At 32.5% G+C, this 23,500-nt stretch overlaps 1 protein-coding gene across 2 annotated transcripts in view; it reads left to right on the plus strand.

Moving 5' to 3' along the window:
• The first annotated feature begins 1,368 nt into the window (after positions 1 to 1,368).
• The window catches only part of LOC145297774 (uncharacterized), a 115,078-nt gene continuing 92,946 nt past the window's right edge, over positions 1,369 to 23,500 (plus strand). The window contains exon 1 of one of the 2 annotated variants that reach the window (XM_080144023.1): positions 1,369 to 1,544. In XM_080144023.1, the coding sequence (XP_080000149.1) occupies positions 1,519 to 1,544 (26 nt within the window). In that variant the 5' untranslated portion in view covers positions 1,369 to 1,518. Of the gene's footprint in view, positions 1,545 to 22,498; positions 22,636 to 23,500 lie in introns of those variants that run through there. The other variant, XM_080144024.1, reaches the window with a different exon arrangement.

The following is a 23,500-nucleotide window of genomic DNA, read 5'->3' on the forward strand; positions in this document are numbered from 1 at the left end:
GTGCAGCGGTTCGACACCAGAGAAAGAAGTCAGCGAAACTATACGTAAAAGGGAAAACATTTAAAAAAAAAGGGCAAAACAAAACATTATCTGCCTAGAGGTACTGGACTTAAGGGGTGAATTAAAGATTACCTCTTACAATGTGATTTTATTATTTGCATTGAACAATGTAGCACAATATTACTTTTTGAGTATTTATTAGTACTTCTTAATTTTTCTTATTTGGTTTATTTCTATGGACACTATTTTCATAAAAATATTAATAAACTCATGTTTGGTGTGGGGGGGGGGTCTGTCCAAAAATCTATTTTTTTGCACTATCTAGAAAAATATCAACTTCATCAGAACATATTTGCTGATTAAATATATTTTTCATTTCATGGAATTTACACGGGTCCTTCTGGTTTAGGTTGGTCATTGTATCAGACAATGTGATATGAAAGAATGCAACACTTTTATTTTATCTAATATATAAAGTAATCTTTATTCTTATCTAATATATAAAGTAGTCTTGCCGGATTTTGAAGTCAAATTTAAATTAAAATTTAAGCAAACCTATCCAACTAAATATATTTTTGACCAACCACTTTTCATTTGCTATTGTTGCACCGTGTTATTGGCAATAAAATAAAAAAAAAAACGTGTTTTTAAATTATTTAATCCTACACTGACAAGTACTAATATGCAACATTTTAAATAATGTCAGTAAGAGGGGAGGGTAAATAATTGTAAATCAAAAAATATTGATTTGATTTGGTTGTTTGCTTTTACGGCATATCAACCCTTTTTGGGTTATTTAGTGCTGAATCCAGTCATCTTGGTGAAAAGACTTTATGCTTCCAGTTCTTCATATCTTCAAATATTTATTCATGACGTTTGGTTTGGTTGTTTTGTTTTACGGCATATCAACCTTCTTCGGATTCAGTTGTTAGCGTTAAAGTTTATGCCTCAAGTTCTTTAGATCTTTAAATATTTATTCATGGTATTTGGTTTGGTTGTTTTGTAGAGGGAAATTGTTTTTGTTTGTTTTTTGCCTTAGCAGAACATGATTGAGTTTTTTTTTCTAGAGGAAGGAAAAAAACAACAAATAAGAAGGATAAATGATTTTTTAATTAAATATATTATAGGAGTTGTCTACCTTAAGTTTAAAAATGTGCAAACAAATAAAATTTAAATAGTAAAACGACTTTATTGTATCCCGGGCAATGTCAGGTAAGTTCATTTTAAAAAAAAAATGTTTTTTTTAGTGTGTGTGTCCGAACTGATTAGCATATACGGTTTTACGACATTTATTTATAAAAGAAAAAGAAAAAAAAACAATTTCGTTTTATTTTCGGAAACAATCAGGTTTCATTGTTCGTTTTTTTTTGTTTTTTTTTTATTTCGACAAAGTTCCACCAAGAGTTCAGAAATAGAAGACTCGTTGTCCTGCTGTTTCTGACTCAAGTAATAAAGAATCCAGGCGTCGGAAAAGCTGGCATATGCTGTTTAATCAACGACTGACACAAGGTGCATGATATGGATTTTTATTTTTACCTTCCAAAGTAAGAAATAATATTTTGTTTCCTTTTTAATATGTAGTGGATCTCTCTCTCTCTCTCTCTCTCTCTCTCTCTCTCTCTCTCTCTCTCTCTCTCTCTCTCTCTCTCTCTCTCTCTCTCAAGCACACACATTCAATTTACACTTTGTATAAATGTTAATAATTTCTCCCGGTTAACGTTCGCCGTGCGGTTTGTTCCTTGTTTATGGAGTCAGAGCTGGTTTCCTGGTCGGGTTCGAATCTCCCGACCGGCTATAATCGCATATCCCTGAACTGATGATTCCCGAAAAGATGAAACACTAGTGCCTGTAGATATTAAAATAGTTATAGTAATAATTATGTCAACCCCTTTAAGAAATCGGTTCTTATTGCTGAGCACTAAAGTTATAATAATATATATATATATATATATATATATATATATATATATATATATATATATATATTACCGTTTTAGCTGCTTAGTTACACATGTTTCGGTTACCGAATCGTATCAACGATCTAGTAACTTAATCAGACTTTAAGAAATGGTTATTATGATCAGAAAAACGATATTAGAGGAAGCACAAAAAGGGGAGAGGAAATTTTAATTCTAATTCGACAACAGTTTAGTATTGAGTACTTTCTTTAGGTTTTTACTAATTACTATTTTTGCCATATATATATATATATATATATATATATATATATATATATATATATATATATATATTATAAGGTAAAATTAAAAGCCAAGAACAATGCGAGATTTTTTTTTTATATATAGAGTAAAATTAAATGCAAACAAAAGAAATAAAGTTCTTTTTTTGTTGTTTGTTTTTTCTTTTTCACACAAATTTTAACTCTAAACAACAGTAATTTTTTTTTTTCTGTTGTATTCAATGGTGATATAAATCTCAATATATTTCAGACTTATTAGTCCATTTTCAAGAGAAGACAGCGGAAGAGTGTTCAAATATATATATATATATGTGTGTGTGTGTGTGTGTGTGTGTGTGTGTGTGTGTGTGTGGGTCCTGATTGCGAATCTCGCTAGATTCAGCCACTCTGGTGAGTCGTAGACGACGAAACACGTGTCAGTGAATAATTATATTTTAAAAATAATATATATATATATATATATATATATATATATATATATATATATATATATATATATATATATATATATATATATATATATATATATATATATATATATATATATATATATATATATATATATATATATATCAGGTGTTTATTTGGTTTTGTTTGCGATATTTTTCATTGAATTCAATTATTTATACGTAAATGCATTTTTACCTAAATGCGAGTTGAGAATAATTTTCCCATTTACCAATTTCGTACCCCGAAACGGGGAGCGGCATATATATTATTTTTTTTAAATATAATTATCCACTGACATGTGTTTTGCCGTCTACGATTCATCGAAGGAGTTGACTCTAGCGAGATTCGAAATCGGGATCCCATAGAAAGAAGCTTAAACCTATTTTGCCTGGCATATTTTGCACGACTGATGAATATATCGCGATTTATATAAATGTTTATTTGTTTTTGTTTGCGATACTTTTGAATTAATTCGATTATTTATACGTAAATTCATTTTACCTAGATTCAGCCACTCTGATGAGTCGTAGACGACGAAGCACGTGTCAGTGGATAATTATATTTTAAACTATATATATGTGTGTGTGTGTGTGTGTGTGTGTGTGTGTGAGGTGAGTGTTCCCTTATAGATAGAGCGCTCTGGTCTGATGATTGCCACTTAGCATTATGCAATACTCTCCCGTACAAAAGAATCGAACACTTTCGGTTGTCGTAAAAACAAAGAACAGAAGTGCCCCTTTAAAGAGAATATAATTTTCTTTTTCAATACATGGGCAATTTTATATATATATATATATATATATATATATATATATATATATATATATATATATATATATATATTAGCAGGGTGATCCGACGTTGCCGGGGATTGAATGATGATCAACAAATGTTTTACGCTTTCATATTTTGTTGTCATCGAAATTGGTGAAATTGCCCATTTTTCAATCAAATCGATTAATTGCCTATTCTAGTTGGGGACCCATCGCGGTGCACTAAGAGGAAGCTCAATGCTCCTTGTAATGACTTAGTTCACAATACAGTGTAGTCTATATTGCGCTGTAGAGAACCTAACTTTGATTTTATATAATTTTTTTTTTATTATATAATGGCTTGAGTTAAAGTTTAAAATGCAGAAGTCATGTGGCATACTTCAATTGTGCGAAAAACAGAAACATTTATCTCGAATGCGCCCCGTCATATCAAAGAACCTACTGTCGATTTTATGTGCCTGGTTTTACTGCTTTTGCAGTGATAATGGTTTGATTTTAAGTCTAAATGAAACAGTCACGTATCATGGTGCAATTATGCTTTAAACAGAAGCATTCATTTCGAACGCGCCCCTGTCATATTTAAGATAAAATAAAAATGAAACCTTCTGTTGAGTTCATATGTCGAGCCTTTCGGTTTGTGTGGTAATAAAACTTCTCAAATGCACTTGTGATGTTAGGCTGTGTAAGGTGTTAACTTTGATCAAAATCGTATGCTCTTTCTTTCATTGGATTAATTCGATTATCGATTATTGACACTAACTGAAGATACTCCGATACAAAACCCATCTAAGAACAATGCCAGGCACGTAAAGTACCTTCGTATGAAATTTAATAAAGATCAGCCCAACCATTTTCGAATCCATAGGGAACGAACTCGCACACACACACAAACACACACACACACACATACAGTTAATTTTTTTATAACAGTAGATAACTGACGTAGCCCTCCACCGTACTGTATACCGATACTCTATGGCTGACTGGGATAGCTTCCGTACATTCATATCTGATTTACCTCTGCACTCCATGTTTAAAAAGGAAGTGTCCTCTATAGTATCAGATCTGACCGAATGGCTAATTGTAGGCATAGACCAATTCATACCATAAAAAAATTCCAACAAAAACCTAACAGCCAGTCATGGTTCTCCCCAGAATGTGCTGCTGCTATCGCGCACAGAAATCACTTTTTCCATGGCTACCAACGTAATAGATGCACTGAAACTAAAGCTGCTTTCAGGACTGCCAGCAACCACTGTAAAAGAGTAATAAAAAATGCAAGAGAGCTATATGCCCAGTCTGTTAAATCCAAGGTAGTTGATCAGCGGCTTGGTTCCCACCAGTTTTGGCAAATAGGATCCTGAACAGAAGTGTGCGTTCTATCCCAACCATTATCAGTGGACTAGAGGTCATCTCGTAAGCATCAGACAAAGCCAAACTATTTGCAAAGAACTTTGCAGTTAATTCTACCCTATGCGACGAAGACCATCAACTCCCCATATTTCCTCCTATAATACAGAAAACGCTAGGTAACATACAAATATCCGTGCATGAAGTCGCCAAACTAATCAAGAACCTTGATTCCAGTAAAGCAACTGGCCCTGACGGCATCCCAATTATAGTGTTAAAAAAGCTTCAACCAGAATTTGATCCCATACTTACGAAACTATTTAAGCGCTGCCTTAAGGAGAAGTGCTTTCCGACTCCCTGGAAGACCTCATCAGTTTGCCCTGTATTTAAGAATTCAGGTGATAAGTCATCTCCCTCTCAGTACAGACCAATAAGTCTCCTGTGTGTTATGAGTAAGTTGCTGGAATCCATATTAAATAGAGAAATAGTTAACCACCTCAGAAGAAACAACCTTCTTAGTGACACACAATATGGTTTCCGCTCTGCAAGATCTACCGCAGATGTGCTGACGGTTATATCTCACAGGATTAGTGAATCTATTGACAAAGGATTCCTTTCTAGGGCAATTGCTCTTGACATATCAAAGGCCTTCGACAAGGTATGGCATAAGGGTCTACTTCACAAGATTTCCAGCTACGGTATAACTGGAAATGTTTTCTCAATCATTAAATCATTTCTCCGATAGACTCATAAGAGTAGTGGTCGATGGACAAAAATCAGAGGCCTGCAGTATTAATGCTGGAGTCCCTCAGGGGTCAATCCTGGGCCCAACTCTCTTCCTGATCTACGTCAATGACCTCCCTAAACACATACTTAAATCATTCGTTGACATCTATGCTGTGACACGACCATCTACGGCAACACATCAAAGGCCGTAAATGACAAAGTTCTCTCTGATTCTCTCTCCTCTGATCTCAAGCGCGTGGTTCAGTGGGGGAAGATGTGGCTGGTTACCTTTAATGCATCCAAAACCAAACTCTTATCCTTACATCATCAACGCTCTGATCCCCATCTGGCATCAATTGGGATGGATGGCTCTCGCCTGGGTGAGGCCCCGTGTTTTGAAAAGCTTCTGGGTTTGACCTTTACTCCTGATCTGAAATGGAACACGTACATCAAGTCTGTTGCCACGGTCGCTCGAAAGATGGTGGGATCCTTCTACCGCTCCAGAAGATATCTCACTACTGATGCAATTCTCTATCTATATAAAAGCCAAGTACGTCCAAGGATGGAATACTGTTGCCATATCTGGGCAGGAGCTGCTAAAAACAGCCTAACCTGCCTTGACAGAGTACAAAATAGACTTCGTGGCTTAGTGGGGGATGCCCTTTTCTCTACCATGCAACCTCTCTCTCACAGAAGAGATGTTGCGAGCCTATCTTTGTTTTATCGCTATTTCCATGGCAGGTGCTCGCCTGAACTCCAATCTCTGGTCCCCCCTCGCCAATCTTTCACGAAAAACACCCGTCTAGCCGAATCCACTGTGAAAAATTTCCCCCACTCTTTATCTCTGGCTAAATCAAAACGTGGATTCCATGAACAAAGCTTCTTTCTTAGAACTGTACGCCTGTGGAACTCTGTTCCGTCTGCCTGCTTCCCACCGGACTACAATTTGGATGTCTTCAAGTCCAACGTTAACAAATTCCTAATGAACCGCCCCCTTAAGTAAACACTTCATCAAATCTCCACACTAACGTAATGTACTTGCAATAACCCTTATCCCTGAGTGGCTTCTGGGCCTTGATAAGTGGTGACCACGTTTTAAAAAATAAATAAATAAATAAACATAAATATACGTGTGTGTGTATTTGAAAATAGTTATCAACAGACACGTGTTTTGTCATCTTATAATTCCTTAGTGTGACTGAACTTAGCAAACTCGTCATCAAGGCCTAGTAATTGAAGAATGACGTCATGCATAGTAGGCAAATCAACAAGATCTGTCAAGCATTCAAACTCTTTTTAAAAAGGAAAAATAACGAATACGGTTTATACTTGACTTTAACTTTATCCAATACTAGTATTTCAGCCCGCCGTTGTCTGGGTGTTTGGATGTGCCTGTTGAACAAAAAAAAAGGCAACAAAAAAAGTGGTAGTGGCTCGAACCCGTACTGCAAAGGAGGAAAAGAACGGGGTAAAAACCTGACGTCAATGCTGTTACAACCACCGCCAAACCGGAAGTGGTATTTTTTTTAAATTAAAGCTACACAATCTAAAGGAGAAGATAACTTTAAAAAATATCGGACAAAAAAAGTGACCCCCCCCCCTGTAGAAAAGTACCTAGTTGAAGAGGAAGATATTAATGTTTTTAGCCAATTTTTCGATATTTGTCGTATGAACGGTCAGAAGTTAAAAATGATACTGATCTTGGTAAAATCCGTCACCTCTGTCGAAAGTTTTAGGCAGACATGCAAACATACATACATACATACATACATACATACATACATACATACATACATACATACATATATTTATATATTGGGAACTAAAAATTTTCGACCCAAACCGGTGAAAAAGCTCGCCCTAGCTCTGAATACAATTTACATAAAATTTTAAGAAATTGTCTGAGCAATTTGAAAGAGACCGCAGAGGTAATTTTTTAACTTTGACCCTTTTTTTACCCCTTAACATTTATTGTTTTAGGCTCAAATCAAGTTATTAAGTTAGATCCATGTCCAACGAACCTATATCTAAAATTTAAAGTGTTTAGACCCCAAATTGTCGGAGGAGTTTGGTAGAGTTCTCAAAGGTCAAATCGTTGAACTTTTACCACTTAACAGCCAATTTCTGTCCGAAAACCGATCACATCCATTTTCCCAAATACATCAAATTTCGAGTCAGTAGAATAAAAATTGACAGAGTTATTGCGTAGGGAAATGTACACAGGCACACAGACACGTTCGCATTTACAGATATATAGATTAATTTAAAAAAAAAAAGAAAAGAAGAATTAATTCAAAAACAAAAATTGTGAGCTGTTCTTGCGATAAAAGACAAACATCGTGGTTTATCATTGATTCCAAAGGCTAACATTTGTTTATTATTTTTATTCACGCAGACACACACAGACACACGCACAAAGTTCATTTTATATAATAGTATATAATACGCACGTGTGTGCGTGTGTGTGTGTGTATTTGAAAATAATTATCCGCGGACACGTGTTTTGTCATCTTACGATTCCTTAGTTTAACTAAACTTAGCAAGATTAGAATCCAAAATCTAATGGATGGAAGTCTAACACGTTATCACTTTAGCCAAGCTTCACTATCAAGAGACAACGCCTGTTAACTGAAAAATGGCGTCACGCATAGTAGGCAAAGCAAACAAGATCTGACGAGCAGTCAGAATGTTAATAATGAATGACAGCTTTTTGAAAAAGAGAAGGAAAAACGTTTTTTAATATACTGAATACGATTTATACTTAACTTTTTTTTTTTAAATTAAGAATTAATTAAAAAAAAAAAAAAAGTTGTGCGATGTTCTTGCGTTAAAAGATAAACATCGTGGTTTATCATTAATTCCAAAGACTAAAATTCGTTTCTTTTTTAATTTTTATTTATACTTTGCTGTATAGCATATTTAATGGCAGAATTCTCCAGTCGAAAGTTTAAATTCTCCAGTCGAAGTTTTAAATTTAAAAAATATTTTATTTGATTTGGTTGTTTCGTTTCAAAGAATATCAACCTTAGTGCTGCATCCAGTCATCTTGAAAAAAGTTGTTTTTTGCTTCAAGTTCTTTATATCTTCAAATATTTGTTCATAATGTTTGGTTTGGTTTGTTTGTTTTACGACATATTAACCATTTTTTTATTATTTAGTGCCAAATCCAGTCATCTTAGAAAAAAGAATTTTTTGCTCCAAGTTCTTTATATCTTCAAATATTTATTCATGGTATTTTGTTTGGTGGCTCTGTGAAGTTATTTTGATTTCGATTAATATAAGAAAAATTTGGCAGAATTGTAGAAATAGCACCATTCCGAAGACATTATCTTTTATGTTAGAATGTAAAGGTACTACCTGTCTTTTACTAGTACTAGTTGTCTATTCATCAAATGTTGACGTGTACTTTCATATGTCCTCAAGTCGAAAATGAAGTTCACATACCTAAAGAAATAATTTCAAAGACAACCATACCATAATGTGAATTCTTGTTAAAAGCTAAGAAAATATAGTAAAACTAAAAATATATACAATAAAAAATCAGAATTCGGAGGACGACATTATTACTACCATTTTTCGTGCATTTTAACATATTTATCTATAGAACGTTGCATTTTAATATATTTATTTATAGAATGTTGAATTTTAACATATTTTTTATAGAACATTCCATTTTAATCTATTTATTTATAAAACGTTGCATTTTGATTTATTTATTTATAGAACGTTGCATTTAAACATATTTATTTATAGAAAGTTGCATTTTAACATATTTATTTATAGAACGTTTTTCTTGCATTTTAACATATTTATTTATAGAACGTTGGATTTTTATATATTTATTTATAGAACATTCAATTTTAACATATTTATTTATAGAACATTCAATTTTAACATATTTATTTATAGAACATTCAATTTTAACATATTTATTTATAGAACATTCAATTTTAACATATTTATTTATAGAACATTCAATTTTAACATATTTATTTATAGAACGTTGCATTTTAACATATTTAGTTACAGAACGTTGCATTTTAACATATTTATTTATAGAACATTCAATTTTAACATATTTATTTATAGAAAGTTGCATTTTAAAATATTTATTTATAGAACGTTGCATTTTAACATATTTATTTATAGAAAGTTGCATTTTAACATATTTATTTATAGAACGTTACATTTTAAAATATTTATTTATAAAACGTTGCATTTTAAAATATTTATTTATAGAACGTTGCATTTTAACATATTTATTTATAGAACGTTGCATTTTAACATATTTATTTATAGAATGTTGCATTTTAACATATTTATTTATAAAACGTTGCATTTTAACATATTTTTTATAGAACGTTGCATTTTATTATATTTATTTATAGAACGTTGCATTTTATTATATTTATTTATAGAACGTTGCATTTTTATATATTTTTTTATAGAACGTTGGATTTTTATATATTTATTTATAGAATGTTGCATTTTAACATATTTATTTATAAAACGTTGCATTTTAACATATTTTTTATAGAACGTTGCATTTTATTATATTTATTTATAGAACGTTGCATTTTATTATATTTATTTATAAAACGTTGCATTTTTATATATTTATTTATAGAACGTTGCATTTTAACATATTTATTTATAGAACGTTGCATTTTAAGATATTTATTTATAGAATGTTGCATTTTAACATATTTATTTATAAAACGTTGCATTTTAACATATTTTTTATAGAACGTTGCATTTTATTATATTTATTTATAGAACGTTGCATTTTATTATATTTATTTATAGAACGTTGCATTTTTATATATTTATTTATAGAACGTTGCATTTTAACATATTTATTTATAGAACGTTGCATTTTAACATATTTATTTATAGAATGTTGCATTTTAACATATTTATTTATAAAACGTTGCATTTTAACATATTTTTATAGAACGTTGCATTTTATTATATTTATTTATAGAACGTTGCATTTTATTATATTTATTTATAAAACGTTGCATTTTTATATATTTATTTATAGAACGTTGCATTTTAACATATTTATTTATAGAACGTTGCATTTTAACATATTTATTTATAGAATGATGCATTTTAACATATTTATTTATAAAACGTTGCATTTTAACATATTTTTATAGAACGTTGCATTTTATTATATTTATTTATAGAACGTTGCATTTTATTATATTTATTTATAGAACGTTGCATTTTTATATATTTATTTATAGAACGTTGCATTTTAACATATTTATTTATAGAACGTTGCATTTTAACATATTTATTTATAGAATGATGCATTTTAACATATTTATTTATAAAACGTTGCATTATAACATATTTTTTATAGAACGTTGCATTTTATTATATTTATTTATAGAACGTTGCATTTTAACATATTTAGTTATAGAATGTTGCATTTTAACATATTTATTTATAAAACGTTGTATTTTAACATATTTATTTATAGAACGTTGCATTTTATTATATTTATTTATAGAACGTTGCATTTTATTATATTTATTTATAGAATGTTGCATTTTAACATATTTTTTATAGAACGTTGCATTTTATTATATTTATTTATAGAACGTTGCATTTTATTATATTTATTTATAGAACGTTGCATTTTATTATATTTATTTATAGAACGTTGCATTTTAACAAGGTTTGATGGTATATATTTGTTCTGTTTCTAGCATTTTCTTTCTTCAATTTTTGAAATTATGATTAATTTCTATCTTAGTCACGTAAATTATTTTAACTTCAAGTGTGATAACTACGGCTGTGACAACAGCATATTCTTTTCTTGGTTTTGAGTGTATATCCGTTAGTCTCTTATATGTTTCTATATAGAGTGATGTGGTTCTCGGTTGATTGACTGTTTCTTACTGTGTCGTATATATACTTGAGAGTCAAAAGAATGAAAAGAATATTCTGTTGTCACAGCCCTAGTGCTAACACACAGAAAAACAACACATTTAACGCAAATACTCAATGAAATTTTTTTTATTTATAAGAAAAAAAACTGAAAAAAATTATCATGTAAAAATTCCGTTTTACAATTTTAAAAACTAAAAATAATAAATGAAATTTTAATAAAATACTTGTTGTTTGTTTGTAAACAAGCGGTTCGAGCACTGTAAAAGTAGTGGACAAATGGACATTTGTTGAAGTTATTTACGGGCACCGTTACCGTGGGTGTATGGGTTGATCTGCCGTCCGTCAACGCGATGATTCTAGGTTCAATCCTCGGCTTGGGAAAGGTGCTAGTCTAGTCACGCTGATAAGTTGTGATACAACAAAACAGCACGTTGTGTGTATGAATATATATATATATATATATATATATATATATATATATATATATATATATATATATATATATATATATATATATATATGAAGACATGGAACCTTCCACGAATAAAGGATTCGATATCCTTACAGGAGAGAAGTTTATGAAAGAAAGGAATCATTTTTACTATAGATATTTTATTCATGCTTCCGTTTTAAATCTCTTCTCTTCTATGTTCTCATCGACGTGTCCGGACAACGATGGATATAAAGGCGAGTTCATTAATAACTACCTATCCAAACCGCTGCAACAGAAACCTGCGGCTCTCATCGCTAAACGTGCTCTGGGCTTGTTTTGGAGTCGTCCCCGCCCCAATCAAACACCATGTACGACTAATTTAATTAGTACTCTCCCACCCGTGGATCTAAAATCTAACATTCCTCTTTCCAGTTTTTCTAGTTTCCATTCCGATTGTTGGGGGGGGGGACGTGCCCGGTTACAAGGCGAAATGCCCGCCATTGTATTCCACTTCAGACACTGGACGCTGCTCCCACGCGTTGACAACCTCACCTGGGAATTGTTCCAGGAAGGCAGAATCCTGGTCTATGACTATTTATCGCTTTATAATGGTGTATTTTGTAAACCGCAGTATCTATATATAATGTTTTTCGTTTTTGTCTGTCTGTCTATCCGCTCAACTTTTTTATCGAAAACTACTAGGCCAATCGTTTTCTTTCTCTCTCTATCTCTCTCTCCCTTCGTATATATATATATATATATATATATATATATATATATATATATATATATATATATATATATATATACTAGCAAAAGTACCCGTCGTTGACTGGGTTCAAAACAGCCTACAGAAAATGGACTCTGATTTATGAAAGTATGATAGGTTATGAAAAGGAAGGGTTGTAAAGAGATAGCTTCAAATTTGGGAGTATCAAAACCAAAGCAAAACATAATGAAAGTAAAACTAAAATAAATAAACCCCATAATTTATTATACCATACCTGTTCACACTGAAACACTTATCACAATATTCTGTGGATCTATATTAAAAAACCTTGTTAAACTTTGTGACATATTTCCATTCTATGGAGGTCAGGCGCGGACGAATACCTCATAATTTTATTATACCATATTTCTTCAAACTGAAACGTAATTATCAAAGTATACTTACGCAGATAGATATGAAAAGTCTTTATTAAAGTTTGTGCCTATTCCCATTCTATGGAGGCCAGGCGCGAACGCAGACCGCACAATTTTATAATACGATCCCTATTTAAGTTAAAACATACTTATCAAAGTATTCTTATGTACATCTATATCAAAAACACTTGTAAACATTTCCCCCCCCATATATATATATATATATATATATATATATATATATATATATATACATATATATATACATATATACATATATATATATACATATATACATATATACATATATATATATATATATACATATATACATATATACATATATATATACATATATATATATACATGTATACATATATACATATATATATATATCAAAACATCGTTAAACTCACTACTCGTTCAAGCAGCCGCCAATAGCGTAATGGTTAGAAGCCTTGACTGCCGTATAAACGGTCGGGTTTCAATCCTGGCTTGAGGTAGTTGCCTGTCTAGCCGCACTGATGAGCTGTGAAACAGCGAAACAGTACTGTATGTGGATGACTATATATATGTATATATATATGTATATGTATATATATATGTATGTATGTATATATATATATAAGTTGTTTTATTGCAAAGCCCACTATTATAATCAGGAAATAAATAGGTCTGGATTTCTTTTTTCAATAGAACAAGGTATATTTCACATTTTCCCACCGTCTTCTTTCTTACGTGAATCATGTCCTCGACAATCAGTCCGACAGAGACTCGGCCATTTTAACGGCGTGTCCTTTTTTTTGTTTGTTTGTTTGTTTTTGTTTTTTGTTGTTTTTTTTTCTTGTTTTTTTTTGTCTGGTTGAAGTATTTGTACTATTCTACTCTAGATTCGCCCCTCCCCCCCGAGGTCTTTGTTTCTTGCTTTTAGGAAGAGTTAGTTTATAAGCTAACTTTCCGAGACGCCCTAATCGGGGATTGCCGACGCGTGCGGTGGGGTCATTTTTAAAGTGATGGTGTGCGCCACCTTTTGTGGTCTGGCCTTCTTTCTCTTCTTTCAACGTAGAATGAATTTTTACATCAATAATCAGGTTGTAGCTTGCTGTAAGCGAAAGGAAGAAGAAGATGAATAGTAATAATAAGTATAAGAATAATAATAATAATAATAATAATAATAATAATAAGAAGAAGAAGAAGAAGAAGAAGAAGAAGAAGAAGGAGAAGATTTTACCCCAAACAAGGCACATTGACACTTTGATGTAGGGGGTTACTATCAGGGACATAGGGTTCAAGGGTACTATGTAGGGAGTTGGGCAGCAAGATGGCAGTTCACGTTAGACTTGAACTTCTGCATGTCAGTACAGTTGAGGAAGCAGGGACCGGAAGGGAATTCCAGTCTAGCGGTTCTGGGGAAGAAACTACTGGAGTAAAAAGCTCTCTTACATCTAGGGATCTCAAATGTGAAGGGGTGGGATTTTGCTGCTTGTCGGGTTTTTCGGGAGTATTTACGTCGAGAGGGCGCAAGTGCTTGCAGTTCGTCAGAGCATTCATCGTTAAAGTACTTGTAGAACAGGCAGAGGGATGCTACATTTCGTCGATGGGACAGAGCCTGAAGCTTAGATGACAGTTCAGGACCTATCAGATTGGCGACTCTCTTTTGAACCTTGTCTAGGAGCTAGAGACTAGTAGCAGATGTATCAACCCAAATATGACAATAATACTCCATACATGGGCGAATGGTTGCCTTATAGTGGTCCAGGATACTTTCGGGCGTTAGTAGCTTTCTATCACGGTAGAGAGAATCTACCTTCTTCGCAACGACTTGGCAATACTCTCAATGTAATTGTTCCAACTCATGTTTCCTGTGAACGTTAGGCCAAGGAGTTTAAAAGATGTACTTTCAGATAAAGAGTCTTTGGCCATTGCTAGAGGTGGTAGAGAAGGTTTCTTGTAATTATTGAAGGAAACAAGTTTATTCTTGGCAGCATTGAATGTGACCATCCATTTTTGTCCCATTCTTCTACAGATTGGCGGTCATCCTCGAGTGTTTCTGCCATTTCTTTAAATATGTGTTCATTTGTTTTCTCGTCGTGTCTGTTATAAAGCGTAGTGTCATCAGCATATATACCCACAGCATATATACTCACAGACAATTTTGTCAGGGAGGTCATTTATGAATATTAGGAATAATCGAGGTCCAATGATAGACCCTTGGGGCACTCCCGCATTTATATCATATTGTTTAGATGTACGACCATCGAAGACAACCTAGATTCTTCTCTTATCTAAGAAGGATTTAATTATGTTAAGTATTCGTCCAGTGATACCGTATGATCTGATTTTCCTGAGAAGACATTCATGCCATATCCTGTCAAAAGCCTTAGATATATCTAGAGCTATTGCTCTACCCTCCTCTGCTTTGTCCAGTGAATCGCATATACGTTCAGAGATTACAGTTAGGATGTCTGCTGTGGAACGGGCTTGCCTAAATCCATATTGTTGGTCAGTCAGAAGTTTAGCATCTGTAAGATGATGGACTAGATGTTGGTTAATTATGGACTCAAATATTTTGGCGAAAAGTGGGAGGAGGCTAGCAGGGCGATAATTTACTGGGTCAGTTCTTTCGCCAGAATTCTTGAAAACTGGTACCACAGAAGCAGTTTTCCAGCAATCAGGAAAGCAAGATTCATTAAGGCATTTGTTGTAAAGTTTGGAGAGAACTGGAGCTACTTCGGGGAGCACTTTTTTAATAGCACAGCTGAGATGAGATCAGGTCCACATGCTTTTGAAGTGTCAAGATTTTTTATGATAGCATGCACCTAAGAAGGGGTGATTTTCAGATCGTTTAGTGTGGCGTCACACACACACATATATATATATATATATATATATATATATATATATATATATATATGTTTGTATGTTTATATATATATATGTATGTGTATATGTGTATTATGTGTATGTATGTGTATATATGTAGGCTTGCACGTATATATATATATATATATATATATATATATATATATATATATATATATATATATATATATACAAATGACCGTCTTCAATGTCATGTCTGCTTAAGGGTGTACAAGTCGCTGACAGGACTAAAAAGTCATCCACGGACACATGGACTTTCCATGAATGAGGGCGTGGCACTCGTCTGACAAGACGTTGCAATCATCATATATATGTATATATATACGTATATGTATATATAATTATATATATATATATATATATATATATATATATATATATATATATATATATATATATATATTTGCGTTCCTTCAGCTATAATCAAACCCGAAACCAAAACTTATGAAGAATTCTTGGTAAAATTATTTATTACATGAAATTAAATAACAATTAAACGACAGTCACCCGGATGTAAGCGTGACACACAAAATAAATAACGCATACGTTATCCTATTAATATATAGATTATTATTATTATTATTATTATTATTATTATTATTATTATTATTATTATTATTATTATTATTATCTGAGCGCTTTGAATGCACTTTTGCCAACGTCTTTTGGTGCTTCTGTCGTAAAAGTTGGGACCACGTTTTGTCACTCACATCTCTATTATTACTCTGAAATCGACGAACTCATCTCCTAACTATGCTGACATCAACTGCATCGGTTTCGTAAACATTCAGCGTTGATCAGTTCAATTTTTTTTTTCTGTATGGAGGAATTCAATGACGCATCTCTGCTTCTTGCATACGTCCATGACAGAGTTTGTTTTCTTAACGTCTCACGCCGTCTATATCTACAATAAAGCTATGAAACTTTCACGTTATGAATGCGTAAGTTCATTCATCATAACGGTGCAATTTACAATCCTTTTTTTTTATCTATTCGGGTGGAATGTAAAAATAGGAGGCATCTCGTGTATATATGTATTTACTTTTTATAATTTACATAAAAATTAATAATTTTATTATATCATAATTAGGATCATTTAATTCATTTTTATGTAAATTATAAAATTATTAATTCCATCTACTAACTAACTAACTAATGAATTAATTTTATTCAAACAATTTTCACTGCATAAATATATGCAAATAATAGGGGGGAAAATAAGTTCAATCCAGCGACTGACACCCTTTCTAACTCAACAATAAACAACAACATATGCAAATAATAAATAAAATATTTATCAATATTCAAATTTTATTTTTAGCTGCAATATTTTAAGTCTAAAAAATTCTTATTTTTTTACTTTACTAGAATATCTTGTTCTTTACTTTTCCAGGTTGAATTTCTTGTCCTTTACTTTTCCAGGTTTAATAAAATCTTAAGAATATTACTTTTCATGCGCGCATTTTTCCATATAATCCATGATTTTTCCAGGCATGGCTATTGTATTAATATATAAATTTATAATATTTATTAATGATTGCAAAAAAAAAATTAGCTCTCAAACACACATTTATGCAATATTTATCATTCAATCACAGTAGTTCCGAGTCAGGGTCTCTACCAAGACTGCGGTTCATGAATTCGTGATCTGTATAGAGCGTAAACTAACAAAAAAGAAGATGGCACTCGGTGTCTTTTTAGATATTGTTGGAGCTTTTGACAACATACCCTTCAGTAAAATGTAAGCAACACGATGTGTTACTTACATTTTCAAGTTGTTGATTTACTTCTGTAGTGAAGATTTTCTATTTAAACGAAATACCAAAACTAGCTCGAACACAGCTGAGAGGAAAAAGATAACGAAATACGAATTGAAAAGAAACTGGAATTTGAGGGAGATCTCTATCATTTCAGTTATTATAAGAGCAACACGAAATATACCCAGTAAATCAAATGCAAGAAATATACAAGCAATTACACTTAAAGGGACGGTTAGAATCTTGAAAAGATCTCTTGGTTGGGATGTATGAGATAGTGGTCTGACATCCGAACGAAGAATGCTCCATCCCCAGCCAGAAAAAAATGAGAAAAAACGGGTGTCCGTATGTATTACGAGTATGAGTATATATCTGATGTTTGATAAATTAGCGTGGCGTTGGAATTTCTTTTCCCCAAATACCATGTTTACCATGGAAAATAATCAATTTTTTGTTGTTGATATCAAACGGAAAAATCATCTAAAGAAGTTCTTGGCGACAGGATATTTTTATGGACACATAAATCGTAAAATTGTCTTCCCACTAACGAAACAGCTGTAATGAAAAAGATCCAGGAAAAATAATAAAAGTTATAAAAAAGAAAAAGTAAGTCTTTGAATTTCAACAAAGTTTTGCACTATATATATATATATATATATATATATATATATATATATATATATATATATACATATACATATATAATCGTAAAAAGACGTAAGAGGTGAGCAAAGTTTTTATGACTTGTTTCCATAGCAACCACGTCGCTTCAGCGACATCTGTTGCTACTAATTCACCGCTCTCGCGAAAAGGAAAGTAACAAGTGAAACAGAATTAAATTGGGGGATTTTATTGAAAGCAGACGAGTGAAGTACATTGTTATTACATATGTGCATGGTATGTTTATGGGGGTAAAAAAATAAGACTGAAATTAAACAAAGAACAAGTGAATTTACTAGAAGCTTGGAAAAATCATGGATTTTTAATTCAATTTATAACATCATATAATCAATTCTTAATGCTGCAATATTTTAAGTTATAAATGTATTATATTTTTACTAGAGTATCTTGTCATTTTCTTTTCCAGTTTTAACAACTAGTCCTTCACTTTTCCATGTTTAAGCTTAACCATATTGCTTTTCATATTCGCATTTTTCTATTGTAATATATATATATAGACCAGAGAGAGAGAGAGAGAGAGAAAGAGAGAGGAGAGAATAAATGACTAAAAGTTATATTCATGACGTTGACCATCTTATAATTTATTCCTTTAATTCAGTTGACTTATACAATTCTTAACAGTATCTATTTCGTTGCGCAAAATCAATCACTTAATTTTTGTCATCCATTCTCTATATTGCTCTGTAATTACATTCAGCTTCTTATATGAGGCTTGATATATGTTATAAGAAAATATATTTCTAAAGAAAAATATATATATATATATATATATATATATATATATATATATTTATATATATATAGTCATTTTGTTGCAAAAGCCGCTTAATAATCAAGAAAAAATAAGTCTGGTTTTACAATAAAACAATTTTTATTTCACATAGGGAAAAATTTTGCTTGATTTTTTTTGCAAGAAAAACCTCTTTTCAATTCAAATACATTTTCCCATCGTGGTAAAGAAAGCGGTTTCTTTTCTTACACCGGTCGTATCGATGATTCGTCCTCGACAATCAAACCAATATAGTCTGGGTCATGGTGGCGACGGTGACCTTTTTTTCTGTCCGACTGTCATATTTGTTTTGTTCTATTCTAAGCGGTCCACCCTTCCACGCCTTGCCTTCTTGCTTTGGGGGAGGAGCTAGTTTATAACTAGCTGCCTGAGGCGCCCTCATCGGGGAATGTCGATGTAGCTTCTCAGGTGACTTTTAAAATAATAGAATGCCCCACCTATTTCAAGTCTGGCTTATTCCCCGTTTTTTACGATCTTGTGCAATCTGTTCCCGTGCTAGGGTCATCGCCATCGATAAGTCAATGGAAAGTGGTCGTTGCGATTATGCAATTTTATTTGTAAAGGTTATCGAAAGCGCTGATCGGGTCATATGTAAGTAGTCGTAATTTTGCCTTTTTGCGAGCATATTTTAACCAGAGGGACATATGACTCTGTATAAAGAGACGAATATTGGCTGAAGAGAGCTTGATAAGGATACCTTAAACGGGCCTTATTATCGGGCTTGAAACCGACGGTACCAATGATCTGTCTCAACTAACAACTTTCTGTACACAAATATATATATATATATATATATATATATATATATATATATATATATATATATATATACTCATGAGCAAAAAACATTGGCCAAGAGTGAAAGAAAGAAGGAATTGATTTTTCAATATTTTTCCATGATCTTTTGTTATTATTTTAATTATTCTTTGTTCAATATAGCTTTTAGTGCAATAGGAGTTGGGGAACATATTAGATGTGAATCAATGTAAAGGAATGCATTCGAATGTTAGAAACAGGACTATTACTAAGAATCCAAAAGCTGGGAAAATTCTAGAACATTATTTTTCGACATGATAATGCCTCTGTACACACTGCTAAACTCACAAAAAATGGTTTTCTAATAATTCAATTGATGTGATATTTTGGTTAGGTCAAAGCCCCGATTTAAACCCAATCGATAATATTTGGTCCATAATATCTCGTGTATTGGCCAGGATAACTTTTGAGAACAATGACAAACTATAGGAAGCTGCGCAAAACGAATGAAATAGCATCTCCTCTTCACGGTGTTTCACTTTGGTTGAGAGCATGTCTAAAAGGATTGATCTCATAAAGAAATCAAAAGGGAATGCGATTCCATCCTAAGCATTTATTAAAGCAAATGCTTTGTCGTATTAGTCTCCTTTAAGTTTCCTTGTTCAACTGTTCTTTGTTCAATATAGCTTTTAGTGCAATAAAATATATAAAATTTGTTTGGCCCATTTTTGTTTTTTTGCCTACGAGTGTATATATATATATATATATATATATATATATATACTCGTAAGCAATCTTATATATATATATATATATATATATATATATATATATATATATATATATATATATATATATATATATATATATATATAAGATTGTCAAGGAAAGTTCTTGCGATTTTTAACTTTTAAATTCAGATGAACATATCTCGGCTCAAACAAAAATTTAATGATTGAAATATGCACCATCCGAACCTCTTTTTTTTCAACGCAAAACAAGTGTATTTATGTCAGTAATGTAAAAAAAAAAATCTTGCGTTCTGGAGATGATAAAGTCACTCAAGGCGTTTTTTGATATCGCGTAGGTTTTTGTAGTATTTCTCACGCAGAAAGTTGTCAAGATGCTTGAAAAAATGGTACTCGGTGGGTGGAAGGTCTGGAGAGTATGGCGGATGAGGCAAAGTTACGAAGCCCAATTCGTTTGACAATAGACCTAGTTTAGCGAACTTTCGTAGCCCAATTCATTTAACACCAGGGCCAGTTTAGCAACGTGCGGTCGGGCATTGTCGTGGAGAAGAATTGGTCTTTTTCTGTTGACTAATGCTGCGTGTTGTTGATTTTAATAATGCATTTCATCCATTTGTTGGCAGTACTCTTCCGCCATAATGGTTTCGCCTTCATTCAAAATACTAAAATATATCTGACCAATCGCAGGCAATCAAACGGTCAGTATGACCTTCTTTTTGTGTAGCTATGGCTTCGGGAAGTGTCGTGGAGTTTCGTCGACGTCTAACCACTGTTCTTAGCATCGCCGTTTGTCGTAAAGAACCCATTTTCATCGCAAATCACAATCCGGTCGAGAAACGGGTCGTTCTTGTTGCGTAAAAGAAGAGAAGAGAACACTTCATAACCACGTTTCTTTTGGTTGTCGTTCAATTCGTGAGGCCCCCATTTATCAAGTTTGTTTTTGTTTTTTGTCTTTCCAATCTCTCTGAGGTGGTTTGAAATCGTCGTATGCGTTACGTCTAATTCAGAAGTAAGTTCTCAAGTAGTTGTGGATTGGCTTCGAATAAGGCGCTTAAATGATGCGACCTTGGAACTTCGCATTCAGTAAAGCCGTTGTCGCATTGGCTGTGGTGCTGTCCTGTTGGAACCACAAATCTTCAGCATCCATAGAATTCAGTTAAGGCCATAAAAAGCTAACTATCATGGCATGGTATCGCTCGCCTGTCACTGGAACAGAATTATCGTCATCAGTTTCGAAGAAATACGACCCAATGATTCTGTTAGCAAAAAATTCACACTAAACAGTGAGATGGCTTTTCAATAATCGTCCTTACATTTCCAGCCGACCAAATGCGACAATTCTGCTTGCTAACGAATCCACCAATATGAAAATAAGCTTCATCATTAAGATGATTTTTTTGCGAAAAATCATTATCGGTTTGTCTTTGCTCTTGCAGCCAATTAGCAAATGTATAGCGCTTTAAATGGTCATTAGGCTTTAGCTTTTGTGTCCGTTGAATTTTATAGAGACGTTTCTTTTGTCGAAATTCGATGTAACGTTGTTGTGGAGAGGTTCAATTCCTGCGCACGGTGTCGGATAGATATGTTTGGATTCCCGGCCACACTTTCGCGTATTGCAGCAATATTTTCGCGTGAACGACCTAAGTTAGTTGAAGTTTACGAATAATTTTTCGTAATTGAACTTCGGTTGGCCGATTATGTGGAACAAAATAATCGCGTGGTGCGCGAAATGCATCCTTTGTTTTATCGCCCATTGCTGTAATAAACTTCAACAACTTTAACACGCTGTTCGATCGTTAATTTTTCCATATTGTGTATCATCATATAATGATTAGATCACTCTGACAGACATTAAAAAGCATTTAAAAAATAAATGTTTAAATTCAATAGGTATTTTTTGCGGTTAACGATAGCCGAATGGATTAGGTCCTTGCTAATGGAGCCAGGGATGGCTTCTGTCGTTGGGTTCGAATCTATCGACTGGTGTTAATCTTGACACCCTGCACTGATGATTCCCGAAAGGATGAAACACTAGCATCTGTAAGTATTTAATAATTATTATAGTAAATATCTATAATATAAAGCTGAATGTGTGTGTGTATGTGTGTGTGTGTGTGTGTGTGTGTGTGTGTGTGTGGTCACGAATAGGCTCCTATATGATTGACTATTTTAAAAAACTGATTGCATATAATTATAGAAGATGTATCGAGACACAGGAATGAGTATGTTTGATCTGGCAAAACAGTGGTTCATTAAAATTATGGGGTCTGCGTTCGCGCCTGATCCACAAAGTATGGAAATAAAAAATTAAAAAATTAAAAAAAATAACGTTTACAAGTGTTTTTGATATAGATGTACATAAGAATACTTTGATAAGTATGTTTTAACTTAAATAGGGATGGTACAATAAAATTGTGGGGTCTGCGTTCGCACCTGGCCTCCGTAGAATGGAAATAGGCACAAACTTTAATAAAGACTTTTCATATCTATCTGCGTAAGTATACTTTGATAATTATGTTTCAGTTTGAAGAAATATGGTATAATAAAATTATGGGTGTCCGTTCGGGCCAGACCTCCATAGAATGAAAATATGTCACAAAGTTTAACAAGATTTTTTAATATAGATCCACAGAATATTGTTATAAGTGTTTCAGTGTAAACATGTAAGGTATAATAAATTATGGGGTTTATCTATTTTATTTTTACTTTCATGATATTTTGCTTTGGTTTTGATACCCCCCAAATTCGAAGCTATCTCATTACAACCCTTCCTTTTCATAACATATCATAAATCAGTCCATTTTCTGTAGGCTGTTTTTGCACCCAGTCAACGACGTCTACATTTGCTAGTATATATATATATATATATATATATATATATATAAATGCAAATTTCCATTACTAT

This window comes from Euprymna scolopes, chromosome 18, assembly GCF_053919585.1.
Source record: "Euprymna scolopes isolate OS-2025 chromosome 18, ASM5391958v1, whole genome shotgun sequence".
Lineage (NCBI taxonomy): Eukaryota > Metazoa > Mollusca > Cephalopoda > Sepiida > Sepiolidae > Euprymna > Euprymna scolopes.